The following is a 20,878-nucleotide window of genomic DNA, read 5'->3' as shown; positions in this document are numbered from 1 at the left end:
CTCCACCCTAACTAGACCTTTTATAAGAAAGGAACAGATTTTTGGTTTTCTGTTAATTAAATGGTAAAATGGATTTCCCTATTATGCCTGTAATACTTTTCAGAATATTACTTTGTAAACACTACTTTCCCCAAATAAGAAATTTCAATTCAATTTAACCAGCTTAGGCTCTAAAAAGCTTTTATCATCTTGGTCACTACAAGGCACATGCAGTGGAACCCCCCTTTGCCTTTCTTTTAAGTATATGTACCTACACAATTCTAGTACTCAATAGATTTCCTTCTAAAAATATTTAGTAAATTACAGCTCCACAAAAGGTCAACAGGAATAGACTGTCAGTGTTTCAGGTTCAGCTGGCTACCTTTTTGAAGTCTTGGTGGTAGATTCTCAATGAGACAATCATCCTGGGTCCAGTGCTGTGGGCACAGAAGACGGAGGATACTCCGCATTCTGTTTTTGATTCGGTCTTCTTTCAGTGTATTTGATGACATGTTGCTCGCTTTATCTCTACCAGGACAACATGTAGCTGCTGGATGTTGAACTTCTGATATAGGCCTCGTAAGTGTAGGGTTGTGCTGTTTCAAAAGATCTATTAATCAAAAAAAAAAAAAAACACACTAAAAATGAAATATAAGCCATACAGAATATTAGACCACTGGAATGTAAACAAGGTTTTTGTTATGTATAAAATTATCAGTTGCTAACCCTAGTAATTTTTTGACATCTTACTCTACATTCATTCATCAAGTATAATGAAATGCCTAATTGCATTTCTCAGAAATAAACACACACTCTCTTTTATTTTATGTATAAGACACACAAGCCACAGTACCTGTCAAAGCAAGATTATAGAAAAATGTAAAAATATTTGGTCTCCACTGTGCATCTTCAGCACCTTTCCTCTGTATTTTCGTGTGTGAGCATCTCTTCATCTGCTCTCCCTGTCTTGAGCATGTTCCCTAAAGCCTGTTTCTAAGACTTTGTAATTATTTTAGGGCACTCTTCCAAACTCCTGTCCAGCTTTATATGTCTCGCCACATGACTCCTCCTGTGTCTCACACTCGTACTTCATTTTTCATCACATCACCAAAGCCAAACTGACCAATCAGATTGATCACATGGACTGGACACACAGACCTTCGTGTCTTATTTTATATACACACACACAAATATACCACATTGCAACCACTGACTGATGAAATAAACAAAACAGTTACAATGGCACCTGTCAAGGGTTGGGATATATTCGGTAGCAATTGAACAGTCAGTGTTTGAAAGTATTGTGTTGGAAGCCAAATAAATGTGCAAACATAATGATCCAAGAGGCCAAACTGTGATCCAAGGAAGAACAACTGATGAACAGCAACAGGGTCATGGTCACCCAAGTCTCATTGATGCATGTGGGGAGCAAAAGCTAGCCTGTCTGTTCCAATTCCAAAGAAGAGCTACTGTAGCACAAATTGCTGTAAAACATAATGCGGGACAGGAGAAAGGTGTCAACACAGTGCACCGCAGCTTGCTGTGTAGCCACAGACTGGTCATGTGCTCATGCTGAACCCCATCCACCACCAACAGTGCATGTGCATTATTTACCTTGTGCAGAGATGGTAGCAAAGTGTACTATGGGAAGAAGACAAGCCAGTGGAGGCAGTGTGATGTTCTGGATAATATTCTGCTGGGAAACATTGGGGCCTGGCAATCATGTGGAGGTTACTTTGACATGTACAATTTACCTAAGAATTGTTGCAGACCATGTTTAGCCCTTCATGATAACTGTATTCCCAGATGGCAGTGGCCTGTTTCAGTTAGATAATGCACCATCTCACACTGCAAAAACATTTCCAAGAATGGTTTTAGGAACATGACAAAGAGTTCAAGGTGAAGACTTGGGATACCAGATTCCTTAGATTTCAATCCTATTCAGCATCTGTGGCATGTGCTGGAAAAAACAGGTCCAAGGAAGCCCTACCTTACAGGATCTGCTGCCCACATCTAGGTGCCAAATGCCACAAAACACCTTCAGAGGTCTCGTGGAGTTTGTTCCTCAATGGCTCAGAGCTGTTTTGGCAGCAAAAGGCAGGAATGGTTTTAATCTTATGACTGATTGGTGATTGTGTGTGTCATATACATATACATACATACATACATACATACTGTACATGCACATAAGAACTGGGAATTGAGGGGAAAAAACAATCACATAAATGTATGAAATGAATTGTGATTAATCACATCGAACATTAAAACATGTAATTATAACATTAATCCATAAGTCATGAAGTAAATTCACACTGAATTACAATATTAATGTAGAATCAACACAAATTAATTAAAAAACAAACTAATGTCATAGTTTAAACTTACATAAATGACCTTAAAGCTGACCTTTTAACAAAATACAAGTACAGCATGAATCTGAATGCCTTCCTAAAAGGCAAGTTGAAAAGAAGGCAATAAGAAACGTGGCCAATGTATTAAATTGTCAAATCACCATAGCATATGAGACACAGATGTGTGAAAGTAAAAAATGAAAGGACTGTTAATTTTGAATGCACTAGTAAAGACTGATTTAATTGAAAGTATACACATCTTGTAAATGGGCATACATTAAAACCTGTGTTAAAACTCTGCAAATACTATCCTTAATTGTTCATCACCATCAATGACTTGATAATTATAGTCTATACAAGTTTTTTTTCAAGTGATGTGCCAAGGAACCAAGAGTGTAGTGCTCCTGGATCCAGACCACAGAGAGAGACTAACTGGAGAAGCCGACATTAAAGCAGCACTGTGATCACTGTTTTGCAGACACAGAACTTAATGAGCACTGTAGCAGTCAGGAGACGTGTCAGGGGTTCATCTGCCTGGGTGCAGGTTCGCAAGCAACTCTTGCAGAGCGGAGGCCAATGGGCATATGAGTTGTCTCTAACTCTGGGTCAGCAGAGTGAGGACCGCCTGTAAGAGTGGGCAAAGTGGATGAAACAACTGGAAAATGCATTCAAACTGCTCACTAAGTACTGTTTCTGCAAATGTCAATCTCGAAGCTTATTTTTTTCACCCCCCAGACCCTGTCACGCCGCTTCAGACAATTTAGCACATGTAAGAGATCGATTGGTAAAATAGTGGTGGTGCCTTGGGATTTTTTGGGTTGCAAAAAGTGTGCCACCACAGAAAAAAATTTTGGAAAACACTGCTCTGCCTACGCATTTGCTCCTGGCACGCTGAAAAAGATATGCATAGCTGCTATCTCACTTAAAAACGGATACCGTGCATTACTTAGATGGTTATGTTGCTTTTTCCATTAATTAGTAAAGATACTACAAGCTGGAACAATAGAAGTGTAATGATTATTCCTACTTGTTTTGTAGAATTTTGTCATTATATTAGGGCAGTCAACACTGTAAAGTACCTGGCAGATTCAGTTAAATAAAAAGGTACTAGCAACTTATTTTGGTTTTAGTGCCACTCAAAAATACGTTATTTAGCACTTATGTGATATAACATTGATTCGATTTTCTTATGAAATTTCACCTTCACATCTTTTCTGTAGCATTTTACCAGGACTCCCGTAACCCTCCTCCCAACCCCCTTTCCTCCCACTCCACTGCATCTATGTCAGTATGTATAAATCAAGAAAATGAAGATCAGTGCTATGTACTGACTTGTAGCGTTTTGTTGTGAATTACGGAATACAAAATTTTAAACCTACACACACACACACACGATATAAAAAGTCCTTACACCTCTGCCAAAATTGTAGATTTTGTGCAATAAAAAAAAGGAGACCAAGATAAATCCTGTCAGAATGTACTCCAACTTTATTGCAAAAATTCAATCTATACAAAGGTGAAAAAGAATGAGGGAAAAAAAAAACCCTTACAAAAACCTAGTTTGCACACCCTTTAATAATCAAGGATGTGGCTGCGTTCAGAACCAACGGCCCAAAGCATACATCAAAATCAACAAAGCAATGGCTTCAAAGGAGGATCAATGTTTTGGAATAGCTCAGCCAAAGCCCAGACCTTAATCCAATTGAAAATCTGTGGTCATCTGTAACCTAAAGAGAGCTGTGCACAGGAGATGCCCTAGTAATCTGACAGATCTGGAACTTTTTGCAAGGAAGAGTGGGCAAAAATTGCCAAGTCCAGATGTGCCAAACTGATAGAATCTTAACTCAGTAAGACAAGGTGCTGTAATAAAATCAAAAGGTTTTTTTAACTAAGTATTAGTTTATGGGGTGTGCAACCAGTTTTTTGTTTTCACCTTATTTGCAATTTTGTAATAAATGTGAAATTCTGACTGGATTTATCTTGGTTTCATTTTTTTTAATGACATAAAATCTGTGATTTTGGCAGGGTTGTGTAGACTTTTTAGATCCACTGTGTATTTCATATATATGTACATATATAAAATATACATACACATACAGTGTACATACACTATATGCAAAATGTATTTGCAAATTTTACATTTACACACACTGCTTGTTATACTACAATGTTTGTTCTTATGATTGACTGCTCAACAACCCTAGAAAATGTGTGTAGAAACTGTCCTGGAATCCTCTGGTGATCTTGTGTCACTGAAATGAGGAGAAGCATGAGAAAAGTAGCTCTGTAGGATTGCCAAGGTCTTTAATTGTACTGTTTGCCCTTCTAAGGGAGAGAGCACTGTATACAGTGGTGTGAAAAACTATTTGCCCCCTTCCTGATTTCTTATTCTTTTGCATGTTTGTCACACAAAATGTTTCTGATCATCAAACACATTTAACCATTAGTCAAATATAACACAAGTAAACACAAAATGCAGTTTTTAAATGATGGTTTTATTATTTAGGAGAAAAAAATCCAAACCTACATGGCACTGTGTGAAAAAGTAATTGCCCCCTGAACCTAATAACTGGTTGGGCCACCCTTAGCAGCAATAACTGCAATCAAGCATTTGCGATAACTTACAATGATTTTTTTACAGCACTCTGGAGGTATTTTGGTCCACTCATCTTTGCAGAATTGTTGTAATTCATCTTTATTTGAGGGCTTTCTAGCATGAACCGCCTTTTTAAGGTCATGCCATAGCATCTCAATTGGATTCAGGTCAGGACTTTGACTAGGCCACTCCAAAGTCTTCATTTTGTTTTTCTTCCGCCATTCAGAAGTGGATTTGCTGGTGTGTTTTGGGTCAAGCACCCAAGATCGCTTCAGCTTGAGTTGACGAACAGATGGCCGGACATTCTCCTTCAGGATTTTTTGGTAGACAGTAGAATTCATGGTTCCATCTATCACAGCAAGCCTTCCAGGTCCTGAAGCAGCAAAACAACCCCAGACCATCACACTACCACCACCATATTTTACTGTTGGTATGATGTTCTTTTTCTGAAATGCTGTGTTCCTTTTACGCCAGATGTAACGGGACATTTGCCTTCCAAAAAGTTCAACTTTTGTCTCATCAGTCCACAAGGTATTTTCCCAAAAGACTTGGCAATCATTGAGATGTTTCTTAGCAAAATTGAGACAAGCCCGAATGTTCTTTTTGCTTAACAGTGGTTTGCGTCTTGGAAATCTGCCATGCAGGCCGTTTTGCCCAGTCTCTTTCTTATGGTGGAGTCGTGAACACTGACCTTAATTGAGGCAAGTGAGGCCTGCAGTTCTTTAGACGTTGTCCTGGGGTCTTTTGTGACCTCTCGGATGAGTCATCTCTGCGCTCTTGGGGTAATTTTGGTTGGTCGGCTGGCCACTCCTGGGAAGGTTCACCACTGTTCCATGTTTTTGCCATTTGTGGATAATGGCTCTCACTGTGGTTCGCTGGAGTCCCAAAGCTTTAGAAATCGCTTTATAACCTTTACCAGACTGATAGATCTCAATTACTTCTGTTCTCATTTGTTCCTGAATTTCTTTGGATCTTGGCATGATGTCTAGCTTTTGAGGTGCTTTTGGTCCACTTCTCTGTGTCAGGCAGCTCCTATTTAAGTGATTTCTTGATTGAAACAGGTGTGGCAGTAATCAGGCCTGGGGGTGGCTACGGAAATTGAACTCAGGTGTGATACACCACAGTTAGGTTATTTTTAACAAGGGGCAATTACTTTTCACACAGGGCCATGTAGGTTTGGATTTTTTCTCCCTAAATAATAAAAACCATCATTTAAAAACTGCATTTTGTGTTTACTTGTGTTATATTTGACTAATGGTTAAATGTGTTTGATGATCAGAAACATTTTGTGTGACAAACATGCAAAAGAATAAGAAATCAGGAAGGGGGCAAATAGTTTTTCACACCACTGTATATCCTGAATAGAAGGCATCTCAGTGCTGGTATTATGAACCACCTTCAGCACACTGTGTAGTGCTTGGCACAAGATGGTAAAACACATGCCATGCCAGGGTTTGAAGCAGCCAGTGAGAATTGACTCTACTGTGTATCTATAGAAGTTAGTGAGAACAGAATAAATGTGAGCTGTCCTCAGATGCCTGAGGAAGTAAAGACGCTGGTGAACCTTTTTAAAAGAGCTGAACTATGTCATGCTTACTCCAGTTTGTCAGTGAAACTCACTCAAAGAAATTTAAAGCTGCTCATGCTTTCAGTAACTTTCCCTTTGGTGTAGATGGAATTGTGGTCTTAATTCTGAGTATTGGCACTATCCTTTTATAAAGTATGCTATATTATTTCCATATAGCATTAAAAATAAAGGATCTAAAACAGGGGTGGGCAAACTCGTTCATGGAGGGCCGTAGTGCCTGGAGGTTTTTGCTCCAACCAAAAGTTAACGAACTAATGAGCCATGAAATTTAATTATTACCAAGAGTTGTTTTCTAATTAAGCAACTGGGTTTAGAACAAAAACCTGCAGCCACTGTGGCCCTCCAGGACTGACTTTGCCTACCCCTGATCTAAAATATATTAAATCAATAATGCTGAACTTTTGTAAAAAATCAATGGTTGCTGTCACAGTAACAAACATGAAATTAATTTTATGGAGGAATAATAAACAGTTTTACCTAAATATGGTTGTAAATTTTTACTTTTTTAAATATGCAGTCAGAGCGTGGTATGGAGAAAGGCTTAGAGAGTGTAACTGTGAAAAGACTGATTTGTTTTTCTCCAGGAAAAAGTGTAGCTATATTTATCAAAACAGTTCAGAATTTGCCTTGTTTGAAAAGTTTTACAAATTTAAGACAAGAAAGACTTTCATAATTTATCTGAATGCCTCTACAAAACAAATGACTTGCAAACCAGAAGTAACATTCCCATGGGCTTGTGCTTTCAGAGTTTGATTTTTTTTTAATCTCAGAGTTTGATTTTTTTTTAATCCAAGTTAGAACTCTGGGTTTAATTGATTAAACATTCCTTGATAATAAATTTGCCCGATTGTTTATACTGTTGCCTTCTTGTTTTTGTAATTCTCGATGAAAGACTATTATAATCTCCTGTGTGTAGTTTAGACAAACCACAGAATGAGAAGTGCAATACTTTATAAGAATATCTAAATGAGATATTGGGACAATTCATCTACTAGCAAACCTGCCTGAAGGACTGATTATTCTCCAGTTGTTTTTCAAACTTCTGTTAAGCCAAATAAATTACAGGATATCACTATGATTCACACAGAGCACGAACACAGACATCCTGATCACCAGGCCTGTTTAGGGTTACCAATTATACATGCACATTTTTGAGGTGTGGATATAAACTTTAATACTGTGACAAAACTCTCCCATATCAAAACAGCCGATCAAGGCCTGTTCTCACCCCAGTTCCACCAATTGAAAAATAAACTTAATTTGTCTCTTTTTTACCAACATAACTGTAAAATACAGGTTTGCTTACTGTTTTCTTTCAGGAACCGAAGGGTATCATTGTATCCTTGCTGGCACATGTCTGCTAGTATCTATGAGAAAAAAATACAAAAACTATTACAATAAGAAACAATCTAGGGACATGATTGGTTTGCCCAAGTCCAGGTTAAATACAGTAGATGGAAAAAAAAAAAAAAGAATGGACTTCAACCTGGGAAGAATGTATTTTTTCTGACAATTGTATTAATTAATATGCAGTTTTTAATATCTGAAAAACATTTTGGATTAAATCACTTAGAGATCTGTACATAGGCAATGTCTTTGCATCCTACGAACAATTACATTACAAATTTAACTTTCCAGCAACACATTTCTTTCACTATCTTCAAATTAGAAACTTTGTTAAACAGAACCTGCCAGATTTTCCTCATCTCCCACCTTCTTCTATGGTGGAAAAAATATTGCTCAGTTTTGAGGACTCTAAAATGGTTTTATATATTGCAGAAATGCTGTCACAGTCCCTCCCTTTCAAAGATCCAAGAGGACAGTGGGAAAAGGATCTCTCACTCAATAGATCAGACAAGGAGGTGAAGGTAGCAATGCAGAGAATTCACTTGAGCTTCATATGCGCAAAGCGTACAAATATTCAACTCAAAATTACATATCGAGCATATCTGTCTCGTTTAAAACTGTCCAAAATGTTTCCAGGGCAAGATCCAACCTGCGAATGCTGCAAGCTAGTTCCAGCCTCACTGGGTCACATGTTTTAGGCCTGCACCAAATCCTTTAAATGCCTTTTAGACAGCCTTGGTGTCACAATCCCTCCTAATCCACTAACAGCTGTGTTTGGTGTTCTTCCAGATGAGCTTAAAGTGAAGGACAAACTGTAATTGACTTTACTACACTATTGGCACATAGACTTATCTTACCTGGAAGAATCCTAACTCTCCTCTTTTAAGTCAGTGGGTAACTGATGTTTTATACTATTTGAAATTGGGGAAAAAAATCTAATTCTCACTTAGAGGATCTGTGCAGAACTTTAAAACCTGACAGGATCTAAATCAATAACATTTTAGATTAAGCTCTTAAAGCACCGAGGAAGCAGATTCTCTTCCCATTTCTTTTTCTTCTCCATTTATCTTTATCCGCTTATTAAACTCATCAATTTACTTATTTTTACTAGCTTTAAGTTTTATGCTGTTGGCCATGCTCTCAGCGGTGGGGTTGATTTGTAAAAAATTGATCTATTTGTATGGAATGATTACAATAGAATAAAAAAAATAAAAAAATACACATGTGGCTCTCCTATAGGGAGGAAAGTATTTCAGGTATTACACAACTACAACTACTGAAATAGTTACAGCTGTGATAATTAATTCTGCACAAGATGATCTGAAAAGATGTACTGTAACACATCCAATTAAAATTTTAAATTTTATAGACACACTAGCTGGCCCAGTGCTTAAAATCTACGTGCCGAAGAGTCATCTTATACAGAGTGGAAGTGCAGTCCACAATTCCAACGACACCATTTGTGAGATGCTCATGAAGTACAACATTTTTGATTTGCTAAATTTCAAGGTTTTTGTAGAGTACACTAATAAAGTGTATTGCACTTTTCATTCTAATAGATAGTGTATACAAATTATCCATATAACCTAATAATGTAAATTTTAGAAGAATAGAAAAAAATTAAAAAAAAAAAAAAAGGTACAAAGATTAAAAAAAGACTGATGCCATAATATTGGCTGATGGTTTGGTCACACAAGTCTCAAATTCATCTGGGGGAAGCAACATGCTCTCTTTATGGTTGTTAATAGAATTAGCATTTTCAAACACACACACACACACACACACCACTATTTTCTTAATTTTCTTGATACAAGTTTGAGTGAGGGCAAGATCCTACCTCAGAAACTACACATTATAAACCAGAAAGCATGATTATTGCATACCTTGGGCTCAGGAGGAAAAAGTGCCCTTGTCAGCCTGTAGAGATTCCCCAAGCTGAACTGAATGCTTGTGTTCGTCACACGTAACTCATGGAAATTAGTGGAGTTATCTCTAGGACAAATGTCGCTTTCTCCAGAGAATGGAGAAATTGTAATGGTATTCTTCAGTTCATACTGAGGAAGGTTATTGCTGATTCCACCATCCACATAACGCTAAAAGACAAAAGAAAAAAAAAAATGTAATTTAAGTCTACATCTGCAATAACTGGTAAAGTACTTGAACCTAGGACTATGGAGCATTTCTTAAATACAGACAAATCAACACACTTCTTACCTGTATGAGATAATTAGTAATATCTTTAAATATTCTCAACTGACATTGCAGGCCTTTATTTCTCTTTGCTCACCCAAAAAAATTAGTTTTCCTGTACTCACTCTTGGTTAATCAACCAAATATCTCAATGTATAATTTGAAATTTTTTAAAAAAATTATAAGTTACTGATAATTGGTTTGATCAGCACGGTGCAATAATAATTTTCTATGAAAGTCACTATATGAAATGAAAACTTACTGAAGCCACTACTGATATTTTTAGCTATCCTGTAATAGAGTAAATGCACCTTTTTTTGTCTGCTTAAGGCTATATGGTAGACCAGGGGTTCTCAAACTCGGTCCTGGGGGACCCCTGTGGCTGCAGGTTTTTGTTCCAACCAGCCTCAGTTTTTCATTGGACTCCTGGGCTAATTAAGTGAACTGTTCTTTCCCAGATTCCCTGTTTTGGGAACAATATACAAATTAGAAAACTAAGTTTGGTTAAAAAAAAACACATTAAAATATATTAAGCAGTTATATGTATTTTTTTCTTTTTAACAGTTTTTTTATCTTGTTTGTCATTCTACTTTTCTAGGTGTTCTAATTGTTTATTTACTACTTTGTGGGGCTGACGCTAAAGTAGTTTCAGCCTTTCACAATTGAGTGTTTGCTTGGGTTTCTGCTCTGCTTGTTTTTAGTTGTCATTATTAAGATTCAATGAAGGAAGCAAACTGCACAGAGAAAGGGCAAAATATAATAAAAAGAGAGTTAAGCATTTAAATCCATAGCAAAAACAGAAATATTTCTAAGTTTCTTATAAATGTAAAAACAATGCTGCTGTGCTTTTCTGAATGTAGAATAAAAGATAAATAATACCACCTAATTAAATGAGATCAGTGCTATCAGGTGTTGTCACTAATTAGGAATCTGGTTGGAACAAAAACCTGCAGCCACAGGGGTCCCCCAGGACTGAGTTTGAGAATCCTTGTGGTAGACAGACTCAACTACTGGAGGTTGAAGTGGTTAAATATAGATATGAGAACTACCTCGTGCTGGTTTCCTGACAGAAATAGACCCAAGCTTCTCATTTGTCTAGAACTGGAATAAGTGGTTACTAAAATGGGTCAATGGATGATTACTTGTTACTAAGCATTAACTAGGGATGCAGTTAGGGTGCAAAATCTTAACTATTGATGAAGGCATTGAGAGGAGATGTGAAGAGTACCCCTGTAAAGTCGTATTAATGGGACAATCTAAGTTCAGTCAAGGCATGTCCTTCAGTACAGCCAGGCTTTTTAGTGTGCAACAAAATGTTGTGAAACAATCACCAAGACCAATCAATAACAACCAACTGTAACATCTGAATTGATATTTAACCAAGGCCATGATTTAACCTAATCTCAAATGCAAACAGATTGACTGGTATTAGTTGTTCATCACACAATACAACTACAATAGTTACTTTTCAATCTTCTTTCTTCCATGCCAAAATATCTGCCTAGGCCTAGACTACAGAGAAAGATAAAAACTTTAAAAAAGGTTCAGTTTTGAATTTTATATTTTTTAACTTTTATCCTATTAGTTCCCATTTACACAGGTGGGCACATTTTCAAAGTATATAAGAAAGGAAGCAAAAACAAGTAAAAAATAAAAAGGTACTGATAATCATATAGTATAACAAAATAACTGGCAATAAAAATGTTATCTGCCCCTCACCTTACAGGCTTAATAAAAGACTAGCCACAATCTAACTTGGTGGAGTGGGTGCCCCAATTGCCCATATGAAAATTTCCAAACACTCTGCTTCCATGCTTTCCCCAATTTTTAACCACTGCTGATCCATATTGATTCTGCTCTTTTCAGCAGATGGCCATTAGTATGCAATACTGGGGTATATTTCCTGGCTATTCACAGTAACAATCCTGAGGCAATTGATTCACTCTAAGTCCAAATACCAATAGACAGTGGTTTCTTTTGGCCATGCTATCCCTGCACTTAAATGGCCAGGAGCTCTTAGCTTTTCTTGGGCTGCTTGTTCTGGTCTATTAAAACAAGAATCAACTATTTACTAAAAACTTTCAATAATGGTACTTAAAAAAACAAACACTAAGAGTAGGATATGAACGCTCTAAAAGAAGTGCAAATTAAAAGTATTGGTGTCTTTTATATTATATAAAAAAAAACTCCTAAACAGAGCTGGCTCTGGGCCAGATATCCAGAACACATGCCCATAATTCTGTTATCAGCACAGAATGAGTTTCTGGAGTATTTGCAATAAAAAAATATCAAAGACACTTGTGCAAGTTCTTGAGCCAGTTCCTTTCTTGAAATTGTATGCTTTTCTAATATGCACATTTTTATTTTAGCTAATTTTACATATGAAAGCATGAAATGTGTCTTTTCAATTATATCTATAGAGACAGCAAGTTTACATTTCAAAATATTATATACAATCTCAGATATGTTACAAACATGCCAGTCACTCTGTCTGAATATTACAACGTAAAAACTTAAAACCATATTTAGGTAAAAGTATAAAAAAAAAAGTGGTTTAATTTTATTCCCCCCCAAAATGTGTATTGTGTTTGTCACTGTCACAGCAACCAACTAAAGGCTGCATACTGTATTAAGTGAAAGAGTAGGTCTGTGATATGGTTTGCCAGTAATCCACAAAGGAAGAAAATAAATCATGCATAATAAAATTGTTTATTCCTAAGCTTTCAACAACCTACTAGGTGTCATAATAATGTCTTTTAAGCCTGCATATGCCGTTTTCATATCCAAATGTCTGTTGATGTGATTCAGCCAGGTCTCTGGCATTTTAGTATTAGTCCTGAAGTTTACTTGCACCATTCCCAGTTAAACGTGTCTGGTTGAACTTGCATGTGCATATATGTGAGATCATGGGTCTTTCCTTCTGACAGCATTGTGATATTCTGGTATGCAAGTTGCAAGCGTTTTAGATATACGCACAAATACAATTTCAACCAGACACACGTTGAAATGGGACACAGTGCAAGTAAAATTCTGGGTTAATACTAAAAGTACCAGAGAGCTGCCTGAATCATGGCATGAAAATGTCATTAACAGACATGTGGACATGAACCCAGCATATGCAGGCTTAAAAAGATGGACACTTGAATAATAAAAAAAGACTTTATGACCAACAGCCTCCAAACTCGACCCTATTGCTCCACCCACCTTTTGCGCCCCCACACCCTCATTTGCTACAGTATATATTGCCTTTGATTCCTGTAGGTCTAATCATTTTCTTCTGATGAACCCCGATAGGTTTTTTTGAAAGCTTTGGAACAAAGGAAAAAAAAACAAAAAAAAACCCCACTATTTTAAAATACATGATTCATTTTCACCTTTTGTGGATTACTAGCTACAAACTGTATGAAGTATATAAATATTAAAACTAATGTGTATAAAGTGCATTTATCAAGATCCTTTGTAAAAATGACAAATACAAGGACTTCTACATCTCCAATTAATTAAATTTATTATTTTATAATACTGTGTCCAGAAGATAGGCACGTAGAATTATATATATTAAGGGGAAAAAAAAAAAAAAAAAATTCGCAACATTTTCATACATCTCGAAATGTAAATGTTTAAACACAGGCACTTCTTTATTGATCCCCTAGAGAAAATTAACAAAATGAACAAAAACCACAGAGCAAAACCATTAAAACAGAAATGCAAAATATTACACAAGTGCAACACCCACACCTATACACTGTGAGATATAGCCGGCCATTCATCCCGGGCAATACCCCCAGGCCACCAGATGGAGCCCTCCTTGCAGCATAGAGGTGCCCCGAATGCCAGCAGGTAATTATGGACAGTGGAGTAATACACAACCCTGCTGGATACCATGGGGGCCGCCAGGAGCTGTTGCAGGGAGGCCCAGGGATTTATATTTTCTGTATAGCCCGGAAGTGTTTCCAAGTCATGGGAACGGAAGAAATGATATACTTCAGGGCTGAAGAAAAAAGAAGAAGTTTTTACCTGACCCAGAAGTGCTGGATAATCATATGGACTGAGGGCTCAGAAGCACTTCTGGGTCGAGGACTATAAAGGACTGTGGGAGATCCCAGAAAATTGAGCTGAGTTGGGAGGCAGGGTGGCTAAGCGTCTGGGAGAGTGGAGGATTGTGATTTTTGGATTATTGTTTATTGAGAATTGTGGAGAGGTGTGTGCTTTGTGCACTTATTTATAATAATAAATCAATTATTTGGACTTTTATCTGGTATCTGACGTGTGGTCTGAGGGTACAAGGGAGCAAGAAAGCCCTAAACTGTCACAGTTGGCGTAGTCTCGGCAGGATTCTCTGGCCGTCGGTTTGGCAGAGGACATGTATTTAAAAAATTTTACTGTGGACAGAACCCTAAGAAGGCAGCGTCACGACAGGCAGAGAAAAAAAAAAAATCGCCAAACCTCACCTTTATCAAGTCCGTCATGGGAAAAAGGAAGAACAAGCAAAGCGGTAACACAAGTGGAGGTCTAGCACTCAGCATTGCCTGCGCTCAAGACGAGCCATGGAGCGGCTACGCATATCGGGAAAAGCATCCGGACGAGGAGGACTTCAAGGAGGTATGTGCCAGGGAAGGGTTTGAAAATCTTTTTAAAATAACACATTTTGTCCCGTGCTCATACCTCCCAGATGTCCATCCGGAGGCTCTGCGGGAGGCAGAAGAAAAACCCGAAGGCGATGGCGCCCTCTCGTTCAGGCGAACAAATAAAACGAAGGACTTCGGCATGTCAGGTACCGGCGACAGACAAGTGACCCACCCCTAAGGATTGTGGGAAGAAGGTCAGTGTCCAGCTGTACCGGCGACGGACACGTGACCCACCCCTAAGGATTGTGGGAAAAAGGTCAGTGTCCAGCCGTTTGTGGCTTCTCCCAGGAAAAGATGGACTTGGTTATTCCAAAGGGGAAAGGGTGGCGAGCGAAGCACCACTCTCCCTACAAAAAGGTAAGGAGGTCCGGGAAATTACTGATTGGTCCATCGATAAATTGAGACAGACAGATCGCATTCAGCCAAAAGCGGCACCGCGGACCTCTCAAAAGAACTCCAATTCCCAGACTCCCTTCCAGAACCTGTCCGAGCACATGCCAGGAGCGGGCGTGCTTATTGGCTCCCAGCCGGAGGGTAAGGCTAGAGATCTCCTGAGCATACCTTAATTAAGTAACTATTTAATTTAGAATTAAGTAACTTTTTGGACGTGTGCGAGTTGGAGAAGTTACTTCAGCCCATGCACAATTTCTTACAGGTTATGGAGACAATAAAGAAGATCGTTGGGGAGTTGGGAGCAGCGGCTGAAGCGCCTTTAAGAAAGGTGGATGAATTCCTACAGTGATTTGGTCGGGAGTCTCCCATCAAGATTGATTTGGCGGTACAGGCGAGTTTTACCTGTACCGTATATAATGAAATAGGGACGCAGAGTGACACAGGTCAGAGTTTAATCCATAGCGGGTGCCAAGTGGACGCGTGCCCTACAAGAGAGGCCGAAACGTTTACAGAAGGGCCGGTCGAGCCGGAGCAGCTGGATGGTGCAGTCTCTCGGAGCCATTCGGTCCTAAAGACCCCGACCCATGTTAATAAATCAAAGGGCATGCAGACAGTAAAAGGGCTCTCTTTCACTAATAGAGAGACCCAAACTGTGTACATGCCCCAGATTAAACAGGAGATCACAAGAATAAAGAGGGGGTCTCCTGACAAAGTTGAGCAGCGAGCTGAAAGCTCAGGGACGGCCGTGGAACCCTCCTCAGTGGACAAAGGGGCGGAGCGGAAGTTTCCAGACTGTTTCCAGACTCGCAGAGGGATACACACTGGAGGAAGGCGGCTGTGCTACGAATGCCGCCGACCGGGACATTGATGGCGAAGTTGTCCTGGGAGGACGTGGAACAGAAATCCTTTTTTATATAATATTCCCCCAAGGTTCTCCCGGAAATTTTCTGGACTTCGCCAGGGCCCGAACAACAACTCCTCCTGGAGGTGGACATCCCTCGCGGGGCTGGCCGCTCCGAATCATCATGATTCGTCACTGGGGGGTTGGGGAGTACTGCGAGATATGGCCGGCCATTCATCCCGGCCAATACCCCCTAGGCCGCCAGATGGAGCCCTCCTTGCAGCAGGGAATTATAGACAGTGGAGTCGTAATACACAGCTCTGCTGGATACCATGGGGGCCGCCAGGAGTCGCTACAGGAAGGCCCAGGGATTTATATTTTCAGTATAGAAGTATTTCCAAGTCACGGGAACGGAAGTAATGATATACTTCCAGGCTGAAGAAAAAAGAGAAGAAGTTTTTACCTGACCCGGAAGTGCTGGATAATCACATGGACTGAGGGCTTAGAAGCACTTCCGGGTCGAGGACTATAAAGGACTGTGGGAGATCCCAGACAATTGAGCGGAGTTGGGAGGCAGGGTGGCTAAGCGTCTGGGAGAGTGAAGGATTGTGATTTTTGGATTATTGTTTATTGAGAATTGTGGAGAGGTGTGTGCTTTGTGCACTTATTTATAATAATAAATCAATTATTTGGACTTTTATCTGGTGTCTCACGTGTGGTCTGAGGGTACAAGGGAGCAAGAAAGCCCTAAACTGTCACAACACATATATATCCTGTGTAAAGTGTGGCAAGTTCAAGCTTAACTGTCACATGTCCATATTGCAATAAAATTCTTAACTTGCTGGTATCCTCACATTGCTAACAAAAGACACACAACGGCATACATAGAATGCTACCTGAAATTACACTAATATAGGGGAGAAAAAAAAAAAAAAAAAAACACAATATACAGTAGGTATTAGAAGTCGTGCCCTAGACAATCTGATGCAAGCAGTGGGTGCTTTCAGATTGCACATCTTCAGACTTTTGGATAATCAAGGCATTCAGCTAGTTTGTTAATGGTAGTCTTTTCAACTAAAACTAATATCAGCTCAATGCCCTGGCATGACAGTCAAATTATTCTATTAGATAATAATATATTTAGTAAAAAACAGACAATCATTCTTTAGTAAGTGTGGAGATCAGCGTTTTGCAGAGTCATCTGCTTTCACTTTTACATAGGTACTAACAGTAATATTATAAAAAAAGGCAGCAAGACAACAGTGCATATACACTGAAAACATTTATTTATATAGCACATTTTAATACAAAAAAAATGTAACTCAAAGTGCTTTACATAATGAAGAATAGAAGAATAAAAGACACAGTTAAAAAATAAAATGAGTCAACATTAATTAACATAGAATAAGAGTAAGGCCCGATGGACAAGGTGGACAGAAAAAACAAAAAAACTCCAGACAGCTGGAGAAAAATCATAAAATCTGAAGGGATTCCAGACCATGAGACCGCCCAGTCCCCTCTGGGAAAACTAATAGGAAAAACTATTACACAGACAATAGTGAACAGCATAGGATCAGATGTACATTGGAATAATACAGACACTGATAGTGTCATATTTTAATGAGTGTATTCAATTTCTGTATATACAAAACTATGTGTGGACAGTATGTACAGTGCTTGAAGTGAACCAAAAGAGATGTGCAAGGGTCTTTTTTATTGTCACAGTTAACTATCAAACCTGTCCATGGTAAGACAGGTCTTCATCCTCACAAAGGAGCAGCCCTACTAAGCATAACACTCAATAAAAGCCAAGTAAATTTACCTGCTAGAGTTGTATACTAAAAAAATAGTGAGCCCATCTCTAATGTCTGCTAGGGACCTTGAAAACGTAAATATCATGGCTATTTACAGCAAGCACTAGCTTCTTCTACACAAGGGTTGGGCATATCAGACCATAGAGTGGGCAGGCAAATTCTCTTGTATAGATTATCTCACAGCTCATCAATCGCTACACTACTCATACAGCATTTAACAGCCTGGTAAACCATCCTAATTGTAAAAACTAGAAAGATGTTTGTCTCCACACTGTGCAATATAAAGAGGTAATAACAATTAGCCTCTGCCTGAAGCTAACGTTTTAAAGAGTTTAAAACTGAATAATATTCTGATTAACCCTTTATTTTAAATTATGTTGGGACATGCAACTTCTGCTTTGGTGCATGGCAATGATTGACAAAATCTTACTTTTTTATATTGATGGCAAATTACTTTTATTGTCCATTGACTCATTTTACTAGAATCCCACTTCTAACTGAAACCCACTCACTAAATTGTCCCTGTATTTATGTGTAGGTATAAGTAGGCCTTGGGATGTACTGGCACCCCATTAAGAGCAGGTGCCTCATGTATATATGGTGCGTACACCCGTTTCCATGCTCACATCGCAATGTAAAAAACTAAACTGCGTAAAGCCACGTACATTCTCACATGAGCTCAAACCATAGTGTACACACGTTTTGGGCTCAGTTTTGTAAACTGGCGACCCCCAGTGTCAAAGCAATGTTACTGTTCCTGTATGGTTCCCCTTTATTTGATTCACATCCCTGATGCGGCTTTATTAAATACCCTGAAATTAACCGCAAATCTTTTAGTTCAAGGCATCTGATTGTAATCAACCTGTAACCATATAATGATGCACCAGGCGCGGTCTTCGTGGAGCTCTTGATATTTTAAAGATGAAATGCATTAAAGTATTTATATTACACTAGCAAAATACCCACGCTTCGCAGCGGCGAAGTACTGCATTAAAATTTTCATTAAGAAGAAAATTTAACCTTTTTAAACTGAGGGAAAATATGCCAATAATTATTTAAGGATCTCTTTGTATACCATGTTGTCAGTTCGGCCCTCCGGTTGTAACATGATCAAGCTGTGCGCTGAGCTTACTCTTGTGCATGCAACTTACAGTTGGCCATGAGAACAGTAATCTTTTCTCAAAAAAGGTTCGAGTTTCATGGTTTGTTTCAATTATGACAGTATTTGCAGGATTTGTTGTATTGAAGTGACATTCGGCATCTGTCAAGCGTTGTAAGCACACAACCGGTTTCAGCGATAAAATCACATCCAGCTATTGAGAGTTTAAACATTCATAAACATCAAAGTGTCCACTACTGAAATCGTCACCTGTGAATCTAAGATGTTTAAGAGGCATTGGCGGTTGTCGAAAGGTGTAAAATATTTAGCCATTTCGGTACACTTGAAAGCGACAACCGAACAATTCAGCGGCAGCCATCAACTCACATGCAGAACCATAGGTGAAGGGCTTCAGCATTTTACTCTTATAGTGCTCCTGCGTAGTATAAATTATCTCGTGCACGGTCATCAGTCCACACCTTGAACCTGTCCAGTCATTCAATACATAAGACACAATGTTTCTCCGGATATCAAGTGTGAGCCTGATATGGCCGTGCAATATGTAACAAAGAGAATGGAAAAGGTAGGTAGTATCTCCGGGCATGGAAACCACTCGGTTAGTGATAGTTCTTTGATCGATGGTGATCATCTCGATAGACATGGTAATGGGGGTTGGAATGATAAAGGAAATGGGTACCTGAGCAATGTAAAGTAAGTGTAAAATATCTATACAATAACTATAATTGTAATAAACAATAAAACAGCGGAGAAGCCGTGGATTAAACAAAAAGGCTGTAGTTATCAGTAGGGAGACGTGAATCCCGTGGCGAAGCAAGGAAGGGAATCTAGAGACTGGAGTGACGAACGGCCTTATATAGGCAGGCAGCCAACAACGTGGGAGGCGTTGGGATGGGGGACCCGCCGCCTCACATGGTGACCGAGCTGCAGGCTATGGATGTATATATGTACGTAAGTAGGATTCAGTTAGCGTTGGGAATCCGTGTACCAAATTTCTTGAAGATGGGCCCATAAGGAACGACTGTTGAAAAGTTCAATATGGCGGCTGACAGTGGCATCATATCACCGAAATAAGTACGTACATTGGTTTCGGTTAGTGCAGGGAAGCCGCCTACCAAATTTCGAGAAGATGGGGCAATAAATAAGAAAGTTCAACATGGCAGACGTTGTTGACCGTTATGACCATTATGCGTAGAATTTCGAAATGAAACCTGCTTAACTTTTGTAAGTAAGCTGTAAGGAATGAGCCTGCCAAATTTCAGCCTTTTACCTATACAGGAAGTTGGAGAATTTGTGATGTTGGAAAATTCAATATGGCGGCTGACAGTGGCGTCATACCACCGAAATAAGTATGTACATCGGTTTTGGTTAGCGCAGGGAAGCCAACTACCAAATTTCGTGAAGATGGGGTCAGCCTTCTACCTACACCGGAAGTTTGAAAATTGGTGACGTTGGAAAGTTCAATATGTCGGCTGACAGTGGCGTCATACCATCGAAATAAGTAAGTACATCGGTTTCGGTTAGCGCAGGGAAGCCGCTTACCAAATATAGTGAAGATGGGGCCATAAATAAGAAAGTTCAACATGGCGGACGTTGTCGACCGTTACGTGTAGAATTTCTAAATGAAACCTGCTTAACTTTTGTAAGTAAGCTGTAAGGAATAAGCCTGCCACATTTCAGCTTTCTACCTACATGGGAAGTTGGAGAATTAGTGATGAGTCAGTGAGTCAGTCAGTGAGGGCTTTGCCTTTTATTATTATAGATTATATAGATACATTTTTAACTTTGTTTAAATATATATTGTCAATGATTAAATATGCAAGGTTTCAGTGGCGCAGTGTCAGTGAAGAGCTGTCACCCCGTTCAGGGATTGTTCCTGCCTCGCGCTGTATGCTTGCTGGGATTGGCGGGACCCTGGATGGATAAAAGAAACATGCACTACGAAGATATTTCAATGTTCCTTAAAAGGTTTTGAAGAATCAGCATTCTAAGCTTACAAATGACTTGAAATTTATTAAAGAACCAATTGTGTGG

General features: G+C 38.9%; 1 protein-coding gene across 1 annotated transcript in view; it reads right to left on the bottom strand.

The window, feature by feature from the left end:
- The window catches only part of pnpla3 (patatin-like phospholipase domain containing 3), a 52,631-nt gene that overhangs the window by 5,113 nt on the left and 26,640 nt on the right, over positions 1 to 20,878 (bottom strand). The window contains exons 4-6 of the mRNA XM_039761832.1: positions 9,745 to 9,954; positions 7,821 to 7,881; positions 362 to 589 (exon numbers count right to left, since the gene is read on the bottom strand). Coding sequence (XP_039617766.1) covers positions 362 to 589; positions 7,821 to 7,881; positions 9,745 to 9,954 — 499 coding nt within the window. The remainder of the gene's footprint in view (positions 1 to 361; positions 590 to 7,820; positions 7,882 to 9,744; positions 9,955 to 20,878) is intronic.

This window comes from Polypterus senegalus, chromosome 8 (assembly GCF_016835505.1).
Source record: "Polypterus senegalus isolate Bchr_013 chromosome 8, ASM1683550v1, whole genome shotgun sequence".
Classification (NCBI taxonomy): Eukaryota; Metazoa; Chordata; class Cladistia; order Polypteriformes; family Polypteridae; genus Polypterus; species Polypterus senegalus.
The sequence above is the reverse complement of the archived record's forward strand: the minus strand, read 5'-3'. Positions and strand labels throughout refer to the sequence as shown.